The sequence below is a fragment of the Fragaria vesca genome, linkage group LG3 (genome assembly GCF_000184155.1).
Source record: "Fragaria vesca subsp. vesca linkage group LG3, FraVesHawaii_1.0, whole genome shotgun sequence".
In the NCBI taxonomy this organism is placed as follows: domain Eukaryota; kingdom Viridiplantae; phylum Streptophyta; class Magnoliopsida; order Rosales; family Rosaceae; genus Fragaria; species Fragaria vesca.
The window spans coordinates 22,139,981-22,159,597 of record NC_020493.1 but is presented as its reverse complement, the minus strand read 5'-3'; the positions used below and the strand labels follow the sequence as shown (position 1 = coordinate 22,159,597).

Below are 19,617 nucleotides of genomic sequence, written 5' to 3'. Positions count from 1 at the left end.
CTGGGCTAACAGAAGAACTGAAGGACATGTTGTCTGTGCATTTTAAGAAAGCTCTAAAGCTGAAATTTTTGCTTGTTTGGTTCTGGAGAAATGTTCATATGTCATGCAATGGACTGATCCATTACATGGTCTACATCTTCATTACAATGAGAGTGGATTCTTTACATTTGCTAAGGAAAACTACTCTGTAGTCTGTACTTTGACATGAAATCAGGAAGACTGCAGCACAGCCAAAAACAACTGTGACACTGAAAATTTAAGCCTGTCTCTTGTTCCATAGATTGGCTTCCAGAGACAACAGCTTAAAGGTCTTCAAGATGAACGACTTGAACTCTTCTGTGCCTGCCTTCGCTGCTGCTTTCATTCCTTAATTTCAGTTAGTCCCGAAATCTCCTTGAGTGGCTTCCACATGAATCTTCTCCTGCAAAATACATTGAATTTTGACATGGTCGTCAGGCTGATCTCTTGTGAAATCTATGATGAAGAAACAGATTTAGTTTTTTCTTATTGCAACTGGGAAATGCAGGACAAAGACGTTCGGAGAGTACCAGTTTCCGCACTCAGCAATGACCCTGACTTTGGGGCGGAGGGTTGGAAGAAGCGCAAGAAATTGCAATTCTGCCTTTGACAGAACCTGTGCACAAGTACATTGGTTTGTTTAAGTCATATTATGCTTCCTCTTTCATCATACTAGTAGAAATGCGTGATAATTTTGAAAAGGTTAGTTCATTTCAGCACCTTTGCTTCAATAATCCAGACCACTAGGCCTTTGGCTTTTGGAGGCAGTGCCGCAAGCCTGTAATCAACCTCCGGTGGAAAGTACCATCTTGCTATTGGCTGCTTCCCTAAATGTGCCTACTTTCCAACAATACATCGTGTAAGAAAAATAGATCGATAGTCTGATAACATGTTTGTGCTACATTTGAACTCAACTCACCGGACAAACTGGATGAACCTTTGTTAGAGTAGTCTCGGGATCACCAAGGCCTCGGGCGCTGAGGTCCAGGAAATAGTAACCCTGGTATGTCAATCTGTTAAGGTAGCGGCCCTCGTAGCCCCCTTCGTGGGGTGAGTAAACTGCGAGGGCCTTGTGCTCTTCCACATCTGAGAGCCACTGTCCCAGATCAAATCTCACCAAATCCCCTCCTATGAAGTCAGATATATCCCTCCCTGCGCATGTTATTATCCCACTCTTGTTGGATGCTTTGCCATATCCACCCATTAGCCTCATGTTTCTGTTTCCTGCCATGTTTACCATGCAGTTGTTTCTTCGAGGCTGCTGGTGCTGGAGGTTGGCCGAGACTGGCACAGTTCCATGCCTTACGCAATTTGTAGCTGTTGCCATTTTGTTCTTGCTGCAAGTTTCTAACTAGAATGGAAGACAGTGATGGTGGGAGGAGGAACCATTAGAGGGAATCAAAATGCAAATTAGATAAATGGTTGGGAAACTACAATATGCCAATGTTGGGTCTTGAAAGTTGTATGGTGCATAAACAAGATAAGAAACCACACCTCAAGTGGATGCTTCTATGAATCTATCTGCTCTACTTCTAAAACTACCAAGTCATATACAGACAATATAACTCCACAATACTTACGAAGTAGTAACTTCAAAAACAAACCAAGCCACATAAGTTCTAGTACTAATACTAGAAGTCAGTTAGACGTTAGAACAGAACCAAGACGGTTCTTAGATTTGACAAGGCAAGGTGTCGGTTTTTAGTGTCTTCGTTGTTGGAATCACTTCAAACATACTCTCGATCTGTAAACTAATAATCATCGAACATAATTACTTATTGTCAAACAAATAAATTAAATCATCTTACATTGAACAACGATACATCATGGACTCATAGTCATGATACAATTATAAATTAAGAACACAATTTAGTCGAGAAACTTACCCAAAATAAGAATCCATCCTAAAACCCCAATCTCTCTTTGGTGCTTACGATTTACCTTTTTCCACAACTAATTACGTTATACATACTTTCCGTCTGTAAACCAACACATTGAACTATGATTTCTAACTATTCAAATGAATCATCTTACATTAACGTGATTTATGTCAACCAGTCACCTATTATGAACACAATCTTGTTAAAACCTAACTTGAAACAACACTCGATTTGAACCCTACTCTCTCCTAGGTGCTTATGATTTTAGTCATGATAGTGATATACCCTTTTCTAGTTTTCTTACAAGTAATCACCAAACTTGATCACTCCAGTCAGTCCAAATGTCCAATGGTCATAACTCTTGACTTTCCTGCTCCAAAAAATATCAAATAGTAATATTTACCATCAAGTCCTCCCAGTCCAAAACTATATAAACCTTTCCAGACTCAACTGATCGGTTCCCCAATTCCCTTACCCCTCTCCTTCCTATAAAACCCCTCCAAATTCAAAGTTCACTACTTTCTAGGGTTTCACAGAATCGAACTCCGATCAAAATGCTCGGTGCTACAGCATCGAGGCTATACAGAGTCACCGGCCTTCTCCTCCGCTCCCAAAAGCCCCATCAAAGCCGCAACCTTTCCTCTCTCTCCTTCCCCAATTCCAGAACCACCTCCTTCCATGGAAACCCTATCTTTCTTCCTCATTTTCCCACAAGAACCAGACTCATTCCTCTCCAAGTCAACGCTTTCGTCCCCGGCGCCTCCTCCGCCGCGTCTCCGCCGAACGGCCGGGCGTGTCTATCCACTTCGGCGCCGGACAAGTCCAATCCGCGGCCGTTCGTACCGAAGAAGACTCCCGACGAGCAAGTTGGCGACGTCCAGATCTTCCGGACTCTGGCTAGTTACTTGTGGATGAAAGATAACTATGAGTTCCGGCTTAGGGTTTTGACTGCGTTGGGGTTTTTGGTTGGGGCGAAGGTGCTCAATGTTCAGGTGCCGTTTCTGTTCAAGCTCGCTGTTGACTGGTTGACCACGGCTACCGGGAGTGCCGGTTCTTTTGCGGCGTTTTCTGCCGCTAATCCGACTCAGCTGGCGCTTTTCGCAACTCCGGCGTCGGTTTTGATTGGGTATGGGATTGCACGCTCCGGCGCTTCTGCTTTCAACGGTACTACGCATGAAGTAATTGCTTGCTCATAATGCCATTACTCTGGTTGTTCATGCTTAAATTACACCACATTGCATTTCTAAAACCGTTACGGAATTGGATTGTGCAGAATTGAGGACTGCTGTGTTTTCTAAGGTGGCATTGCGAACAATCCGATCAGTTTCCAGGAAGGTATTGCACACCGAAAAGACTTTGCTTTTGTGTTAATGTGATTGTATTGTTAAGAATGTAGGTACTTTATATCCAAAATCAGCTGTTTCTGAGATGCACTTTAATTTTTTTTGCAGGTCTTCTCACATTTGCATGACCTTGATCTTCGATATCATCTTAAGTATGTCCTATAGTACTCTAGTTGTATTATTTCTAACTTTCTATGTATATCCCTCCCCATATTTGCATAAAATGTAAATGTAGGACAGTTAACTGTTTATTCTTCTGTCATTGAACTACATCGTTTAATGAATACAGTATATGATTGGGAAAACAGAGCTTGAATCAATAGATGACTTATGTGTCTACACTTAATTGGTGAATAGGAAGGAAGTTTATGATATCTATGACTCTATGAGTACTATGGAATGAATTCTCGATAGAGGGAATGCTTTCGTTGACATTTTTCAACTTTCAAATCATGATGATTTGTTTTTTTTATGGAGAAATATGTTTCCCTGGTTTATGAGCCTTTATTCAATGTTGAATTGATTTTGCACTATTAGTTGTATACTCACTTTTCTTGTATCACTTTGGTAATATTCCAGTCGAGAAACTGGCGCTCTAAATCGAATAATTGATCGTGGTAGCCGTGCTATAAATTTCATTCTCTCGTCTATGGTATTCAATGTTGTACCCACCATCTTAGAGGTAAGGATCTTCACATATGGAATCTTGCTATTCCTTACTGTTAGTGAATAGATCTAACTGATTCGGCATGTACTGTGCCTTTGCAGATATCTATGGTTTCGGGTATACTGGCTTACAAATTTGGAGCGCCTTTTGCATGGATTACATCACTATCAGTTGCTGCATATATTGCATTTACATTGACTGTTACACAGGTATCAAGTCTCTTCTCTTGTCGATTAGTGCATATCCTTTCTTAGTAATGGATTTCACACCTTGTTTCTTGTTCCTTATTATTAGTTGGCCATGTTCTTTTCCCTGGCTCTGCTGTATTCTTCACAGCTGGCATTGTGCCATGTTGTTAGATATATATGTTGAATCATGCCATTGTACTTTCTCATAAGGTCTTTTGTACAAGACTCCATTTAGTTCTCCTTTTTTTCTGTTTTTGTTGATTTTCTTCTTTCAAGTTTTTCTTGCCTGTTTGATGGTGGAACGGAGGCAGTTGGTTGGGAAAGGGTTCCTCACCAGCCTCTTATCTGTCAAAATGCTGCTAATAATTTTTGGTTCACTAGTTTCAATTAATGATTCTCTGTCTTTATAGTGGAGGACGAAGTTCAGGAAGGCCATGAATAAGGCCGACAATGATGCTAGTACAAGGGCAATTGATTCACTTATTAATTATGAGGTAAGTTGATGCTCTTTGTTTGGCGTTGCCATCTTTCTCCTTATTGTTTCAAACTTTTGATATGTAATTTTAATATTTCATTCTGTTTTCTTTTCCCAGACTGTCAAATATTTCAACAATGAAGGGTTCGAAGCTGATAAGTATGACAAATACTTAAAGAGTAAGTTCTGGTAATATCACAATAGCTAGTTTGTTTGTATGGTGACTAATTGTGAACTTGTAATTCGTAGAACAAGATGAATTAAACCCACATGTTCTTAATACACACAGACACTGGTAAAAGCTGCTCTTAATTTGCTGATTAATTTGAGTGTTGAAATTTTATGCCACTCTTGTACCTGTCTGTGTGTACTCTATTTTGTTCAAACACTTTTTCAAAGCACATTTGGGTCAAGAGGTGATTCCCAATTTACATTGCACTTATGTATCCTAGATGATCCATAAATGTTTGTGTGTGCGGGTGCGCGCACGTGTTTGTGTGTCCGTCCCACAGATATGCATATACCTGTTATACAATATGCATTCTGTGTGTTCAGCAAGTTATTGCAGTGTGGGGTTTTACCTTGGCTACCGTCTTTTTTCAGCAAATTGTTCAAAATTATGAATTAACTTCCAATAATTTGAAGTTGCAGAGAAATCTTATGCTATTCTTTACTTGATAATCCGATGAGGCTTTCCTTGACACATATGATTAGAGACGTGCATGATGATTATTATATTGTTTTTATGTTTCTATGTTAATATGTTTTATAAAATATTGAACCAGATCAATTTCACACATTGACTGGTGCTTAAGCTAGTCCAATAGATACAGGAACCTACACATGGTCAGGTCGTAATTATAGCCTATTCTTGAACTTCTCAAGAAACTCCTTACCCGGTGCAGTGAACCTTGACGGTGCCTTCTGTTTCATGGTTAATGAGTTTGCTTTGGTACTGCTCAGGTGGTGTACTACCAAGCCAACTAAACACCACTACTTTATTTGAATGTCTTTCATTGATAGCCCTCGTTGTTTATTCTACTCTGAAAAACATTTTGGGTAGTTGGACATGTTTTTTGTTTTTATTTTTTGTTGAATTTAATTCAGACTTAATTTCCTCAAAAGGTCTTTCTTATTTCTTAGTGTTGCTTATGCTGCTTGTGGTGATTCTGTCTTCCAGGGTATGAAGATGCTGCCTTAAAAACACAACGTAGTCTTGCTTTTCTGAACTTTGGCCAAAGTATCATATTCAGCACAGCTTTATCAACGGCTATGGTGCTGTGCTCAAATGGTATTATGAATGGCAGTATGACAGTCGGCGATTTGGTAATTTATCCAGATATCTCAATTGTTTTTTTATTTTATTTGCAAAGCAATTCGATAATGATCATACAACTTCGAATGATTTCGAAATACAGGTCATGGTGAATGGGCTTCTATTCCAGCTATCACTTCCACTCAATTTCCTTGGTAGTGTTTATCGTGAGACCATACAGAGCCTTGTTGACATGAAATCCATGTTTCAGTTACTGGAGGTAACCAAAGAAACTAATTACAGTTGTATTGCAAATTGGTTGATCTATGGTTTTTTTGTGTTATTAATCTCTTTTACATAGCTTGAATGATTAAGCTTTTCTTAGTGGAATATCAAGGGACGAGTATCGATTGTATTCTTGTTTTAATGTGATCAAAGTGATAAATCATGTGTTTTCTTAAAATTACTAGATCTATGCTCTTTTAATATTTCTCTTAAATGAAGAATCAAGTAGCACAAGCATTCCCCCACTAAACTCATGATATCTACGTTGGGTTTGTAGTTTGTACCTATCACTTGTTTAAGATTGAAATGATCATAATTATTCGCATCCTTTCACTTGCTTTATCTTCTTCTGGTGTTACTGTAGGAAAGGGCTGAAATTAGAGACAAAGATGATGCAAAGCCTTTGCACCTAAGCGGGGGGAGCATTCAGTTTGAAAACGTGCATTTCAGGTGATTGATGCTTATCTTTGTATGGTTTTATAGTGTTGTTGAAGCATTTTGTGCCATAGAAATGAGCATATAACCCAATAAACTCCGGTAGCCAGTGGATGTGAGGGGCGAGCAACTAAAAGTAGTTATGTGGTGTGATCAACCTAAAGTAGTCAACATAGTTGCCATGATGCTGGAAAATGTTTCTTGGATAATAGGTGTGATCTTGACAGATTAGTATTAGGATCTATAAGTATGATATTCCTGTAGCTAGTTTGTTATGTACATTGTTTGTTGGTAATGCTCTACGTTTGTCCCATTTATACAGTTACCTACCGGAAAGAAAGATTCTTGATGGGATATCATTTGTTGTACCTGCTGGAAAGAGTGTGGCTATTGTTGGAACCAGCGGCAGTGGTAAGGCTTGACCTTGTCAGGTTTCTTTGATGTATTCAGCATTCTTATTGTTATTACTATTATTATTTTTTAGCAAAGTTCCCTTTGGTCATTAAAATCATTTCTGGTGTGACATTGAAAGTTTATGTGTATTTGCAATAAGGCCATGCATGTGCAACTGTATTGTTTTTAGTCTGTGAATACTGTTAATGCAGCATATATGCTCTTTTACCCTAGTCTTGCATAGTCATGAAGATATTGAATTAGTATCTACTTGCAGGAAAGTCAACCATTCTCAGATTGCTGTTCAGATTTTTTGACACCCATTCCGGAAGTGTAAGAAAATTAATTATCTTACCTATATATATATATATATATATATTAGAATGTTCCTGTAATTCTTTCTTAGTGGTAGGATATGGGATAAGTTTATTAAGTATTTGCCGTTATCCTACCATTGGAGTTTAATTCTTAAATTGTCAAGCCGGAATGGTAATCACTTGATAGTTTTGCTTTCTTATTCTACTGCTGCTGAAAGTCTTTGTGCTGTTTGCATTTTCTAATACTAGACTTCCGTGTATCCATTAGTCAGCTTAAAATATGTTTAAAGTGAATTCAATTTTAATCTGTTCAGTATCAGGAAAGCTGGTACAGTTTTGCTTAAAAATGAAGATAAACCTCTGACCAATTTGTCAGATGGAGTTGCATAGAATATTTCTGAGCTATGGAATAATTATTTTAACATTTCATATGGCATAAGAAAAGCTTTGCTTGACAATGAGCAGAGAAGGTAATTGCTGAATTGTTAGAATGGATATTAATAATTGTGGAAGAATGATATCTAAGTTAGGAATAAAAAAAGAAAGATCCAACGACATAGATACACACACTGGGTGCATAACATACAATGAAAAATAAAATTAGTTAATGCTAAAAAAGTTTATCCATATAAGGATTAATGATGGAATTAGTAGCTGAAAGGGTTAAGTTAAAGAGGATGAACCTTGAAGAAAGAGGTCAAGGGTCCTAGTGTGGGTAGGTTTAAGAGGAGAATTATATTGGACCATGGAAAAGAGAAATTGGTTTAGTCCTTCCTCTAGGATGCTATGAAAATGCCCCTTGCGCATTAGAAATAGTTCCTTAGCTTCTAGTTGATGCTATAAAAATGCTCTTGCCCGTAATAGATAGTTCTTTAGCTTCTAGTTTTTTTATTTTTTTTTTATTCTCACTTTAGCTTCTAGTTGATGCTATAAAAATGTTCTTGCCCATAATAAATAGTTCTCTTTATCTTCTAGTTCTGTTCTTTTTTTTCTTTTCTTTTTAAATCATGAAAAACTGTTTTTTTTTTTTTTTTACACAGCAAAACCCCATTTTATTCCCTTATCTCCCACCCCAGTTAGGTTACCATTACCTTATTGTGGTTATTTAAATCGACATTCTTCGTTGTAGACCATAAAAATGTTTATTTTGACAGATAAGGATAGACGGTCAAGATATTAGGGATGTGACTCTTGAGAGTGTGCGGAACTGTATTGGAGTTGTGCCGCAAGATACTGTAAGTCCAAATAGGAAACATCATTCTTGTTCTTTGTTTGGTTGTAAGTTGTAACTACTACAACGGATCTTGTTTGTCATAAGTCGTCACGTAATAAGAAAAGAACTGGTTCTTCATGAATAGGTACTTTTCAATGACACAATATACCACAACATTCACTATGGCCGTCTTTCAGCGACAAAAGAAGAGGTATGACATAATGATTATCAGTTTTTTGATTATTTGTAAACCATATCCTGCAGTGTTGATTTTATCAGGATATTCTCCTGGCCTAATATCTCTATCTGCTTAGGTGTATGAAGCTGCTCGACGTGCAGCAATACATGACACTATCATGAACTTTCCCGACAGATATTCTACTGAAGTGGGGGAACGGGGGCTCAAGGTGAGAGGCTGATACTTTTTACTAATTCATATGTTTTCATCAGTATTATGCTAGAATTTCTCCGGCAGGGTGAGGTTGGGATAGGGTTTATGGTTTTTGAGCATGTAATCTGAGTAAACCATGCAGTATGGAAGTTAGTGAAACTCACATTGAATTACATGCGTACCTCCTGAAAATTCAACGCTTTGTACTACCTTATGATTTATGATCGGTATTAGCTAGAAGCCACTGAAAAATAGAAAAAAAGGAATAGTTAACTTATTTCTCTTCAGTGAATATTAGAATTTTATTTAATAAGGTCATTATTCTGCGTGGCACAGTTAAGTGGTGGGGAGAAGCAGCGCGTGGCACTGGCTCGAGCATTCTTGAAAGCACCTCCAATTCTGTAACCATTCTATTCTTCTGTCCACTTTTTCTATATATTCACGTGGTCTGCATTATTGTGTTCCTATATGATGTTGAAGTTGAACTTCTTGACTTATTCATATATCTCCTTTAAGGCGAATGTAGATTCTTGAGACCATTAAATGGTTTAACTTCTATTTGAAATGCGCAGGTTATGTGATGAAGCTACAAGTGCACTAGATAGCACCACAGAAGCAGAAATATTAAGTGCATTGAAATCCTTGGCAACCAACCGAACTTCAGTTTTCATTGCTCATAGGCTGACTACTGCAATGCAGTGTGATGAGGTAACTATTCTTCCACCTCTGGTTGCCTCTCTTGCATTTTTAGTAGATGCTACCTGCTACAGTACATTAATATGCTACCTCTTACTCCTTTGACTTTATGGATTAAATCTCAGATAATAGTTCTGGAGAATGGGCAAGTGGTTGAGCAGGGACCCCATGATGTTCTCTTGTCTAAGGCAGGAAGATATGCACAGCTCTGGGGACAGCAAAATAACACAATTGATGCTCTTGATGCCACCATTAAAATGGGGATATGATGTTGATCCATTCCTCCACCTCTCTTCTTCCAAAATAAGGCTGAGTGGCATACGAAGTTACTACCTATCTCTATTCTGGTATTTGTTTAGCCACGTTTGACATTCAGTTTATACACATTAAATGCACTTTGGAACAAGCGATGTTCTCTGGTGCACGGGAAGAATTGGTGCTTGGCAGGTGCTTTTTGCCGTAAAAGTTTATTGACTGTTCTCAGTTGAGTCAGTTCCCTTCTACGTGTCGTCAAGCTCCATTGATGAGGTAGGTTATACTGGTTGGTTACTTCGGACATAAATGCATATCCTGAGAAACTGGTGAAGAGATGATACTCAGAGAATGATAGGAGGAATCTTTGGATTTGAATGAGAACAAAAATCAAATTTGTTTACTTAATTAGAATACACAAGCCGCATCAGCTTTCCGATGCATATACTATACCTGGAGCAGCCTACAATCAGTGGAAGCAATTCTGTGAAGTAGCACATTGATAGTCCAAAGTTCCTTAACTGTATCCTGCTGTGTGGAAAAATTGCATTCATCCCTTTATGAAACAATTTGATGAGGATTGAATGCTTAGTTAAGCTGGAAACCAAACTTCCCATTGTATCACTAGTGTACTTTGTGTTTCAAATAAATTTTGCCTTGTGCTGTTAGTTTTATCTAAGGATGGACAATGTTCAACTCATTGTATTCTTTTGGTAATATATGTTATCTTCTGCTGATATGCTGGTTTTCTGTCTAGCATTGAGTGAATGGTTCTTGACTGTGGTAGTTGAATAAATCTCAGCTTGCTTACCATTATTTTGGTCGTATCGATAACGACAATGTGAATGCATTATAATCGTGTTAATGTTGCGCTCCAACGCACGATTTAGGAAGTTACGAGCACTTTTTCCATGGTGAAATTTTCATCATACAGTTGTCAAATTGATTGTTGCATGTAACGCCTCGAGGACGAGTGGCTGACATGAATTCATTTGCAGAAAAGCAGATAATTTACTCCTAGAGTGTACCCTGAAGGCCATTATAAACTTGATTGTGATGCTTGAATTGTAGATGTGGAAGTTTTTTCTGAATCTGAAAGGGTTCTGGGGTGGTGATCTGCCATATTTCCTTCTTGTTGAGAAGAGAAGTGTTCAATTGGTAAATTATCTATTTTTCCTTTGGCTTCTATGTGCAGTGCTGCATTTATCTGCTCACCAGAAAGTTTTCTTTTATGTTCTTTTTCCCTTTTCTCTAATCCCATTTTTCGCCTTCTTTCTATGTTGATTCTGTTTCCTAAAACTGTTATTACGATGATTTTATAACATATCTTTGCTATCTTTTTTTTTTTTTTTTTTTTGATCACATGGAAGCCCGAAGGCAAAGACAGAAAACCTAAAACACAACTAATCTAGGCTTAAAAGAGCCTAAAGAATCCGCTTTCAAAAGAGGAATAACATCAGTAGGAGGGGAGGCGGTGAGCTAAAGAATCTGCACTCAGGCTCATAACCATGACCAATGGTTGCTAACAAATCAGCCACTGAATTACTCTCTCTGTAAACATGAGTAAGGGATACATTCCAATTCCTACTGAGGAACTCCTTGCAATTTGCCACATATCTTTGCTCTCTTTTAACAAACCTCTGTGTGAACTTCAGTCTCAAACTCAAAACCTTCTCTTTGTAATGTTAGCACTGGATCCTCAAAGAGCAAATGAAATCTTGAGTAAAGAACTGAGAGTACAAAAAAGGGGAAGTAGTAGTGTTTTTATCAAAAATGAAAACGTTTCTCTTACAAAAAAGGAAAATGTGAATTGATTTAGTCCATAAGAAGTATTTAATCCAGAGAAAACTGAGTTGTGCCCATTATTGTAATATGAAGAAATAGAAATTTTGGTCAGCTTTGGTACCTTCCGCATTTGTTAGTAAAACTGGTAAAGTTAATGAGCTGCATTTTCATCCATTACGACTGAAAATTGTACATGCATTTGCAGATTTGTAAATTTAATGTGTTTCATTCAGCTCATTTAGACTTTAAAAAGACACAGGACAGGTGGTTTTCTTTGATTTTGTTTTCTTCAGGTTTTACAGTTCTGCTACTGTTGAAGACTGTAATATAGAAAAACTTCTTACCAAAGCTGATGCCTTGAAACCAAAATGTATATAATACAGGGGTGAAAATGTTTAAAGGAAGTGTGAATGAGGTAACAAGAAGGAAGAGTGCCCGAATTTCGGCATTAGAGGAAGAAAAAAAGAAGAAAGCATGCACTTCAGAAAATGACAGTGTTAGCGAGAATCAGACTCATGTTACAAGAGGAACTTCTACCAGCAGGAGGGGACGCAAGCGAAAAAAACTTGAAGATGTTGGCCTATCATCTCCACAGGTCCTTCTGTCCTTCCTTACTCTTAATTGAAACTCTAGTTCCTCATGAATGATCTATCATTTTATATTGTATGCAGAATAGTGAAGACCCAAAAGATGAAGATTACTCGATATATGATGGTGAGCTTGTTATTTAGCATAGATTTATATTAAACTTTTAGTGGTTGTAACTTGTAACACCCTCCTCATTAATATTTCTGAATGTGTAAATTGAGTTATTGTTTACATGTATATCAGATGAAGCGGCATATCTGTCATATATACAGGAGGACCCTGAGACTCGGGTACTCGAGTTTATCCTTGATATACTTCAAAGGTGCACATACAATACTTAGTAGAACACCATTTAATTGCTTGGATATTTTTAAGGTTTCTTATCTCGATCACTCTGCTGAATATAGGAGGGACATATGCAACTTATTCGCGAAGCCTGTTAACCCTCAAGAGGTTAGTTATACTGAGTTTTCAAAATCTCACTTTCAGATGTTTTGTTCCTTTCTAATCCATAATGCTGATCTATTACTTGCTTGTGAAGGTTTGGACCTATTACAAGATTATTAAAGAGCCAATGGATTTTGGAACCATGAGGGCAAAACTTCAGGAAAGAAAGTATACAAGCTTAGAACAATTTGAGGTTCACTCCCAAACAGACTCTTTTACTTGCTTTCCTTCAAAAATGTGTGAACACTAAACGTGATTGTTTTATGCCTTTTGAACTTGACAGTATGATGTAAACTTGATATCCACCAATGCAATGCACTTCAATGCATCGACCACCGTTTTTTACCAAGAGGTCAGCTACTTACTTGGTTTAGTTTCATATTCTTTTTAGACACAAACTACCAAGTTGATCTTAGTTTTTTTTCTTTTTCTTTTTGTGTGTCAATGCTAAGATATTAATTCCTTCAGGCTCGAGCTATACAAGAGCTAGCACAGCAGCTTTTCCGATCACTGAGAGCTGATCCAGAACAGTTTCAGTTACAATCGTTACTGACAAAAAGAGGCCCTGGTAGGAAGCCTCAATATCAAGATAGAGATTCACATACACAGGTTCCTAGACCAATAGGGAGACCGAGTTCCTCACGTCGTCTATATGTTAGAAGAAATAGTCAAGCAGGCTTATCAAATGCAAACTCTTCTGGTAAGAACAAATACTTTGATGTAGAACACTTCTATTCAGAAATGTTTCACTGTAAATTATGATGTTTGAAGGATACAAGTGATATGGTTTTTTCGCTATCCTCGACTCATCATGCCTTTGAGTAATCTTGATAACTGACAACATATGTTCTTCTTGAAATTATTGAAATAACTTATTGACTGTTTAGAGGACAATTAGAGTAGTGATTTTTTTATGACTAATTTTCTTCAGACATACATGTAATATAAAGGAAGCTGATGGTTTCTATCTTTTGCTTTTCACAGGAATGAGAAATGGTGGGAACTCAAACTCCTTGGAAACTGAGAGGCGGCAAACTTATAGGCTTTCCGACAAGGACAAATCACTATTATCAGTTGTGCTTGATTCTGCAAAAATACTTGGTTATGTAAGTGAATTATGGTATTGGCGCAAAAGACTTGGTCCATTAAATTTTTCATACCACATTCCTTGAGATAATGAATCCCACTTTCCCTGATTTCGACAAAGCGAAAAGTTCTCTTAAATAAGAATTTCATTTGACGTGCACTTTTCCATCTTTGTTTTCTTTTTAACTTCTTCATTACCACCCTAATAACCACACTAATATTTATATTTCTTTACCTCTTTCCAACCTATCTGTTTTGTAGAATGGTAATGGTGAATCTGGATATAAAGAAAGTCTTATGCGGTTTGCTAAAAATTTGGGGCCAACAGCTCAAAGGATAGCTGAAAGTAAGTTAGCACAACCTTTCAGCCAACCGACTAGTTGGCAGCGTCAAGCTACTCCTCCAATAGCTCATGCAATACCAGTCCTAGCTTTACCAGCACCAGAGGCACCTAGTCACCTTTTTTATGGTAACAATGGTCAAATGCATCGTACTTCCCCATATTACTTACCCAGCAGTGATTCAAATGCTTCGATTTTTCATGGTGATGCTTCTGCACAAGGGCATGCAAGAAACTACAATGTTAGTAAACATATCAATGACAGTGCTAACAGGAGAAACATGAACCCTCCTAGCACATCCCAGTTAGGCATGGTTCCGAACTATCGTGACAAGGGGAAAATGGTTGTTGATCTAAACCAAAACAGTGGCCTCGTAGGGACTCGTGATGCAGAAGCAAGGAGTTATCCTGAGAACCTTAACAGCAACGTTCGGTTGGAGTCACATATCCGTGTTGTTAGAGATTACAGTAGTCCTGGGACTTCAAGCAGTGGCATGAAGTTCAGGGCTTTGGACATGTTGGGAAAGCCTAACCCCCTAGAAAACCAGCAGCAGTTTCAGCCAGCTCATCAGTTGCCTAGTAGTGCGACTTTAGACAGTGGCATACTCTCTTGGGCTGTGAATACGTTGGCCAATACTAGTCACCAGGAAAACCAGCAGCTTCAGCCAGCTCAGTTGTCTAGTACTGGATCATCCAACCAGTCAAGTTTACAAGATATCATGGCTGGCAGAAGTACCTATTTGAAGCCATCATCATCTTTGCTGCGCTCATCTGCATTGTTATCAAATTTAAGTGAGGCACCAACCTCCCGGCAAGACTTTGGCTCACAGCTGAACAACAACAATGCAGCTAAATCTACAGAGACAGGTCAGCAGCTTCAATGCAGCCAACGCAGTGCAGAACAAGATCTGCAAGGAAGTTGTAGCTTTCTCAATATGCTTGGTGATGATACTCAATGGGAGAGGAGTACACTTCTGAGACAAGAACAACATCTTGATGACGGTAATTATTCTTTGGGGAGTAATACATTTATGAGAAATGAACAGCAGCTTGGAGAGGTTAATTGTCAGTTGGGAAACACTACATCAATGAGAAAAGATCAACTGTGCGGTGAGAGTACCACCCAATGGGGGTACAGTACCTTTCAGAGCAAAGAACAACATCTTGCTGACGGTAACTTTCAGCTGGAAAACAACATATTTTTTAGGCAAGATCAACAGCTCAATGGGGGTAACTTTCTGTTGGGGAATGGTACATTTCTGAGGAAAGAGCAACAAGTTGATGCAGAAAGCTTTCACTTGGGAAATAGTACATGGTTGTGGAAAGAGAAACAACTTCAGGAAGGAAACTTCCGTTTGGGAGATAGCACATGTATGAGGAAAGACCAACTTGGTGAAGGTAACTTGACTAATTTCCAATTTGGGAATAGTACTTTCTTGAGAACAGAACAACAGTTTGATCAGGGTAGTTTTCTACTGGGGAAGACTTCATTTATGAGTGAAGAACCACAGCTTGATCATGGTATGTTTATGAGCAAAGAACAGGTGCTTAATGAGGCTAGTTTCAAACAGGGAAACAGTGCCGTCATGAGCAACGGACAACAACTTGATGAAGGTCCTTTCCAATTGGGGAAGAGTACATGCATGAGGCCAGAGAAACAAATTGGTGAGGTCAATCCTCAATGGTGGGACAATTCATTTACGAACAAAGACCAACAGCTTTGTTACAGTAATAACCAATCGAGGACCAGTACATTTCTGAGGAATGACCAGCAGCCTCTGGGGAGGAGTGAACAGCAGCAGCCTGTGGATCAAGGAGTAATGCCTGACTGGTACAGTGCAATATGTTCTAACAATGAAAGAGCTACTACTAGTAGTAGTACTCAATGGTACCAAAAGGAGCCTATTGATCAATCTTTGGTGTCCTTGTTCTTGGTGGACAATCAGCAGCCTAACTTGGCTCTTCAGCTGTGAGCCTGTGACTGAGAGTACTTCATTTGCCAACAAATAAAACAGTAAGCTCTAGTAGTGACTAGTGAGTTGAGTTATGAGTTAGAGGTGGTCGTTGTTAAGATTAAGGAGTTTTTCATTTTCTGTTAACAGTTAGCTTCTTCTACCCAAAGTAAAAATTAGGAGTCATTGAACAACTAAATGTAGAATAATTCAGAAGATACCATATGTCTACATATGGTACTTGCTTTTGCTTATCAGTAGTTGAGTAATGCCTTCCATTTGCAAGAAGTTGTATGTCTTAATGTTGAATGTCTCTATTTGTCCACCCTTGAACTGCTTGCTAAATAAGTATGGGGTTTTTTCCTTCTTCATTGAAATTAAGAAGTAAAATTGAAAACACTACACAACAAAGATTTTAGTGGCAAGGATTTGATCAAAAATTGATGGATATATCAAAATAGAAACTAGATATCCGCAATTCAGAGAATTTAACATAACTACTACGAGAAAATCTTGAGATTCAAATTTTGTGTACCAAATTAATATTTGAAATTCCAAATTTATTGACAACTCTCGAACAAATTACATGTTAAGAGACGCGTCGTCCATAAAATGATGCAGCGTAAGTAGGGGTTTTCGCCCAACTTAGTTTCCTAGTTTTTCTATCTTCCTAGCAATAAATTAAAGTTACGTTCTAAATTCTTAATTTCTTAGTATCTCTCGTTATACACCAATTGCGATCTTTAAGCAACTAGATTTACTTTTTAAAGAGGGTAAGGGGTTTAGTTCTTAGTTTCTATTGATTAGGCTCTTTCAAGCTAATACGTTTGCAATGTGGGTACCTGTCAATTAGTCTGTTAGCGCGCTTGTGTTGGAGTTATTTTGGTGCAAGACACTAGTTGATATACATGTCTTCTGACCATGAATAAGTAATGAAATTATCTATTTCGATTATAAAAAAAAAAAAACAAAATATCNAATAGATATAGGCGATAAAGTAACCTTACGTCAGTTGGTAGTTCGACAACTGAGGCGAGTTTAGTTTGGCACCAGAAGGAATCTTGAGAGAAGGTAGGAGTTCTTATTCTCCCTACGACCTTCTCATTACGTATATACTCTGTAATAGTAGATGAGAAGTAATCTATATATATATATATATATAGACATGTTAAACTTGAAAATGAACTCATTGGCTGTGATATCATCCTGTATTCCTGTAAATGTAACCCACAATTGCCATAATGCAACACCTGAGAAGATTCATAGTTCATCACTTGATGAAAGTTTCGAAATGATGAAAAAGAAAATTGATCAAATAGGGCGTTTGAAAAAGTAGACAAATTAAAAACCTACTTGGTCCTAGTGAAAGCAAATTAAGCCTGAAGATGGCTGGCTCCTTACTCCGATGACTGGTACTTGACCATCCAATGACAATGAAGAAGTACCCCATTTTGTGATTAAACAACACAAGCAGCATTAATTGAAGCAGAAAAATAGGGAATCATGGAGATTACTTTTAAATTACGTAAATAAATCTGTGATTAACATTTAACAGATATATGATATTGGCTGGTGGAGTACACAGCGTACTTCCACTTCCACTTCACTTTCACACTCGCTCGATGCATGGTTTGCCATTTTTAGCGATTTCCACAAACACTAAATTAATGGAACTTTCATGGCAGATAGTTGAAAATGTTACTTAGAGTAACATAAACCTTATGCTTTGTTCTTTTAAAAAAATGTGTATTAATTTGAATAGAGTACTGAAACCCTACCTACTCCAGGGTCTCAACGGCTCACAGCCGGAATTGGGGAAGCATAACACCCGAATAGCCGATATGGACAGACCAAAGAAGAATTTTTTTTTTAGACTGAGCCTCCCAGCTAAGCTGGGTTCCAAATCCTTAAAAAAAAAAAAAATAAAAAAATAAAAAAGAGACCGACCGACTCGATCGACCTAGTAAACCTTCCACTGAGAGGGGTGCATGACAACCATGGCTCATCGAGAAGACCTCATCACTAGGGTAGACAGGCAGCCGGCAGCCCATTGGTTAGAGTCGGCAGACTCATTGCTGATAGAGAGAGTTAGGGTTTTCAGTTTCACTGGGAAATGTTAGGTTAACCAATGCATTTGCTTGAGCATGGTAAATATTAACATCACAAGTTCTCAAACAGATCTCATGGGGAGAAAGAGAAGCATCATATTCCATTAATCCAACACTCTCCCACTAAGAGTAAGAAGTACAAAGTTTTAGGATCGAGATCTTTATATGTATTCCAAAAGAAACATCTGGTGGCTTTATCTTTGATAAGCAGGTGTTATTTATTTGTCGTCTGGGTGTTCTCTTCATGCATATGTTTAGTAATAAAATAAGGGTTAAAACTTAGAAACATGGCAACATGAACTGAGCTGAGCTAGCTAAGAACCAAAACAAGCCCACCTTCCTTTATGGAAAGAATAGTAACCTAACTATAAAATATATCGTACTAATCAAACTAGATTTTCAAAATAAACATACAAATCAAAGACCATAAGTAAGAGATGCCCATTACTCGAAAAATACAATTAAAAAGTCACTTCATTTGTACTTCCAATATCGACACCCAATGAACTGCTTATTTAAATACACTTATTCAGATCGAGATCATATACATGACCTTTTCAAGTTCTGAACCATTTTGGTTTCGCTACGCGAAATTGCTTCTATGCACCACGGTATAAATGAACCAATAAATATAATACGATCTCAGCTACACATTTGATCTAATTAATACATAAAACTAACCCAATATTAACACTGTTTAAACGAAATAAAACTCAAAAAAATTATCAATAAAGTAAAAACAGTAATAAATAAATATTTAATTTATATATCTTAATTCTTAAACCCTAACAAAATTACTCTTCACCACCAAATTGCTTAGAAAAGTGGAGGTGATGGGGGGCTCAAACACAGTGTCCGCCGGAATTCTCCTTTCCCAGACAAAGTGGCCACGACCACCACCCTCCTCCTCCTCCTGACCCTAGTCGCCAGCGCCTCCTCCGTCGCAATTATTGGCATCTTACTGACCCACCAGTGTTGCTACGAACGGTAAGCCTCCGACGACGCGAGCCTCCACTCTCCGGTGCTCTCTCTCTCTCCTCCCTTTTCCTCTACCCACTCTCTCCTCCATCCTCTATCCTTTTGCTCCTTCTCTTTCTCTCTCCAGATCCACCTCACTTTCCATATTACCCGATTCATTCTGCAAGGTTGATTGCTTCCAAATCTGCAAGGTTGATTGCTTACTACAGTGCTATGGCTGGAGAAGCTGGTTTTGGGGAAGATGGAGGGATGGAGATGAATAGTTGTTTCTTGGGTTTTTACTGTTGGATCAAAACATTATAATTTTTTTTGTAACTAACGGACGTTTGCTAATATGGGGTGGTTCCAGTGCACCGTGGTGCACTGCATCCGCTCCGTTCACTACGGAAGAAAAATGGAAACCCAGAACACATTATTGTTGAAGGTGACTATGTATGCTACCGCCGCCCAAGCAGGGTGTTCTTCTCTAATAGAAACCATTCATATTCAAGAACAGAAGTCTGCGAAAAAAAAAAAAAANAAAAA

The 19,617-nt window shown here is 38.1% G+C and overlaps 2 protein-coding genes across 2 annotated transcripts; one reads left to right on the top strand and one right to left on the bottom strand.

Moving 5' to 3' along the window:
• Positions 1 to 257: 257 nt before the first annotated feature.
• Positions 258 to 1,447, bottom strand: LOC101308161 (NAD(P)H-quinone oxidoreductase subunit N-like). The gene is made up of 4 exons (XM_004294803.1): positions 938 to 1,447; positions 739 to 855; positions 549 to 634; positions 258 to 421 (listed from the first exon to the last, which is right to left on the bottom strand). The coding sequence occupies exons 1-4, from the start codon at positions 1,343 to 1,345 to the stop codon at positions 361 to 363; spliced, it is 672 nt and encodes a 223-aa protein (XP_004294851.1). The 5' UTR covers positions 1,346 to 1,447; the 3' UTR covers positions 258 to 360.
• A 1,005-nt stretch (positions 1,448 to 2,452) lies between these two features.
• Positions 2,453 to 10,547, top strand: LOC101308365 (ABC transporter B family member 25, mitochondrial-like). The gene is made up of 18 exons (XM_004296051.1): positions 2,453 to 3,062; positions 3,172 to 3,233; positions 3,350 to 3,393; positions 3,821 to 3,923; positions 4,010 to 4,117; positions 4,507 to 4,590; positions 4,690 to 4,750; positions 5,752 to 5,897; positions 5,990 to 6,106; positions 6,476 to 6,561; positions 6,869 to 6,957; positions 7,217 to 7,272; positions 8,411 to 8,491; positions 8,615 to 8,680; positions 8,784 to 8,876; positions 9,197 to 9,261; positions 9,433 to 9,568; positions 9,682 to 10,547. The coding sequence occupies exons 1-18, from the start codon at positions 2,453 to 2,455 to the stop codon at positions 9,823 to 9,825; spliced, it is 2,151 nt and encodes a 716-aa protein (XP_004296099.1). The 3' UTR covers positions 9,826 to 10,547.
• The last annotated feature ends 9,070 nt before the right edge of the window (positions 10,548 to 19,617 follow it).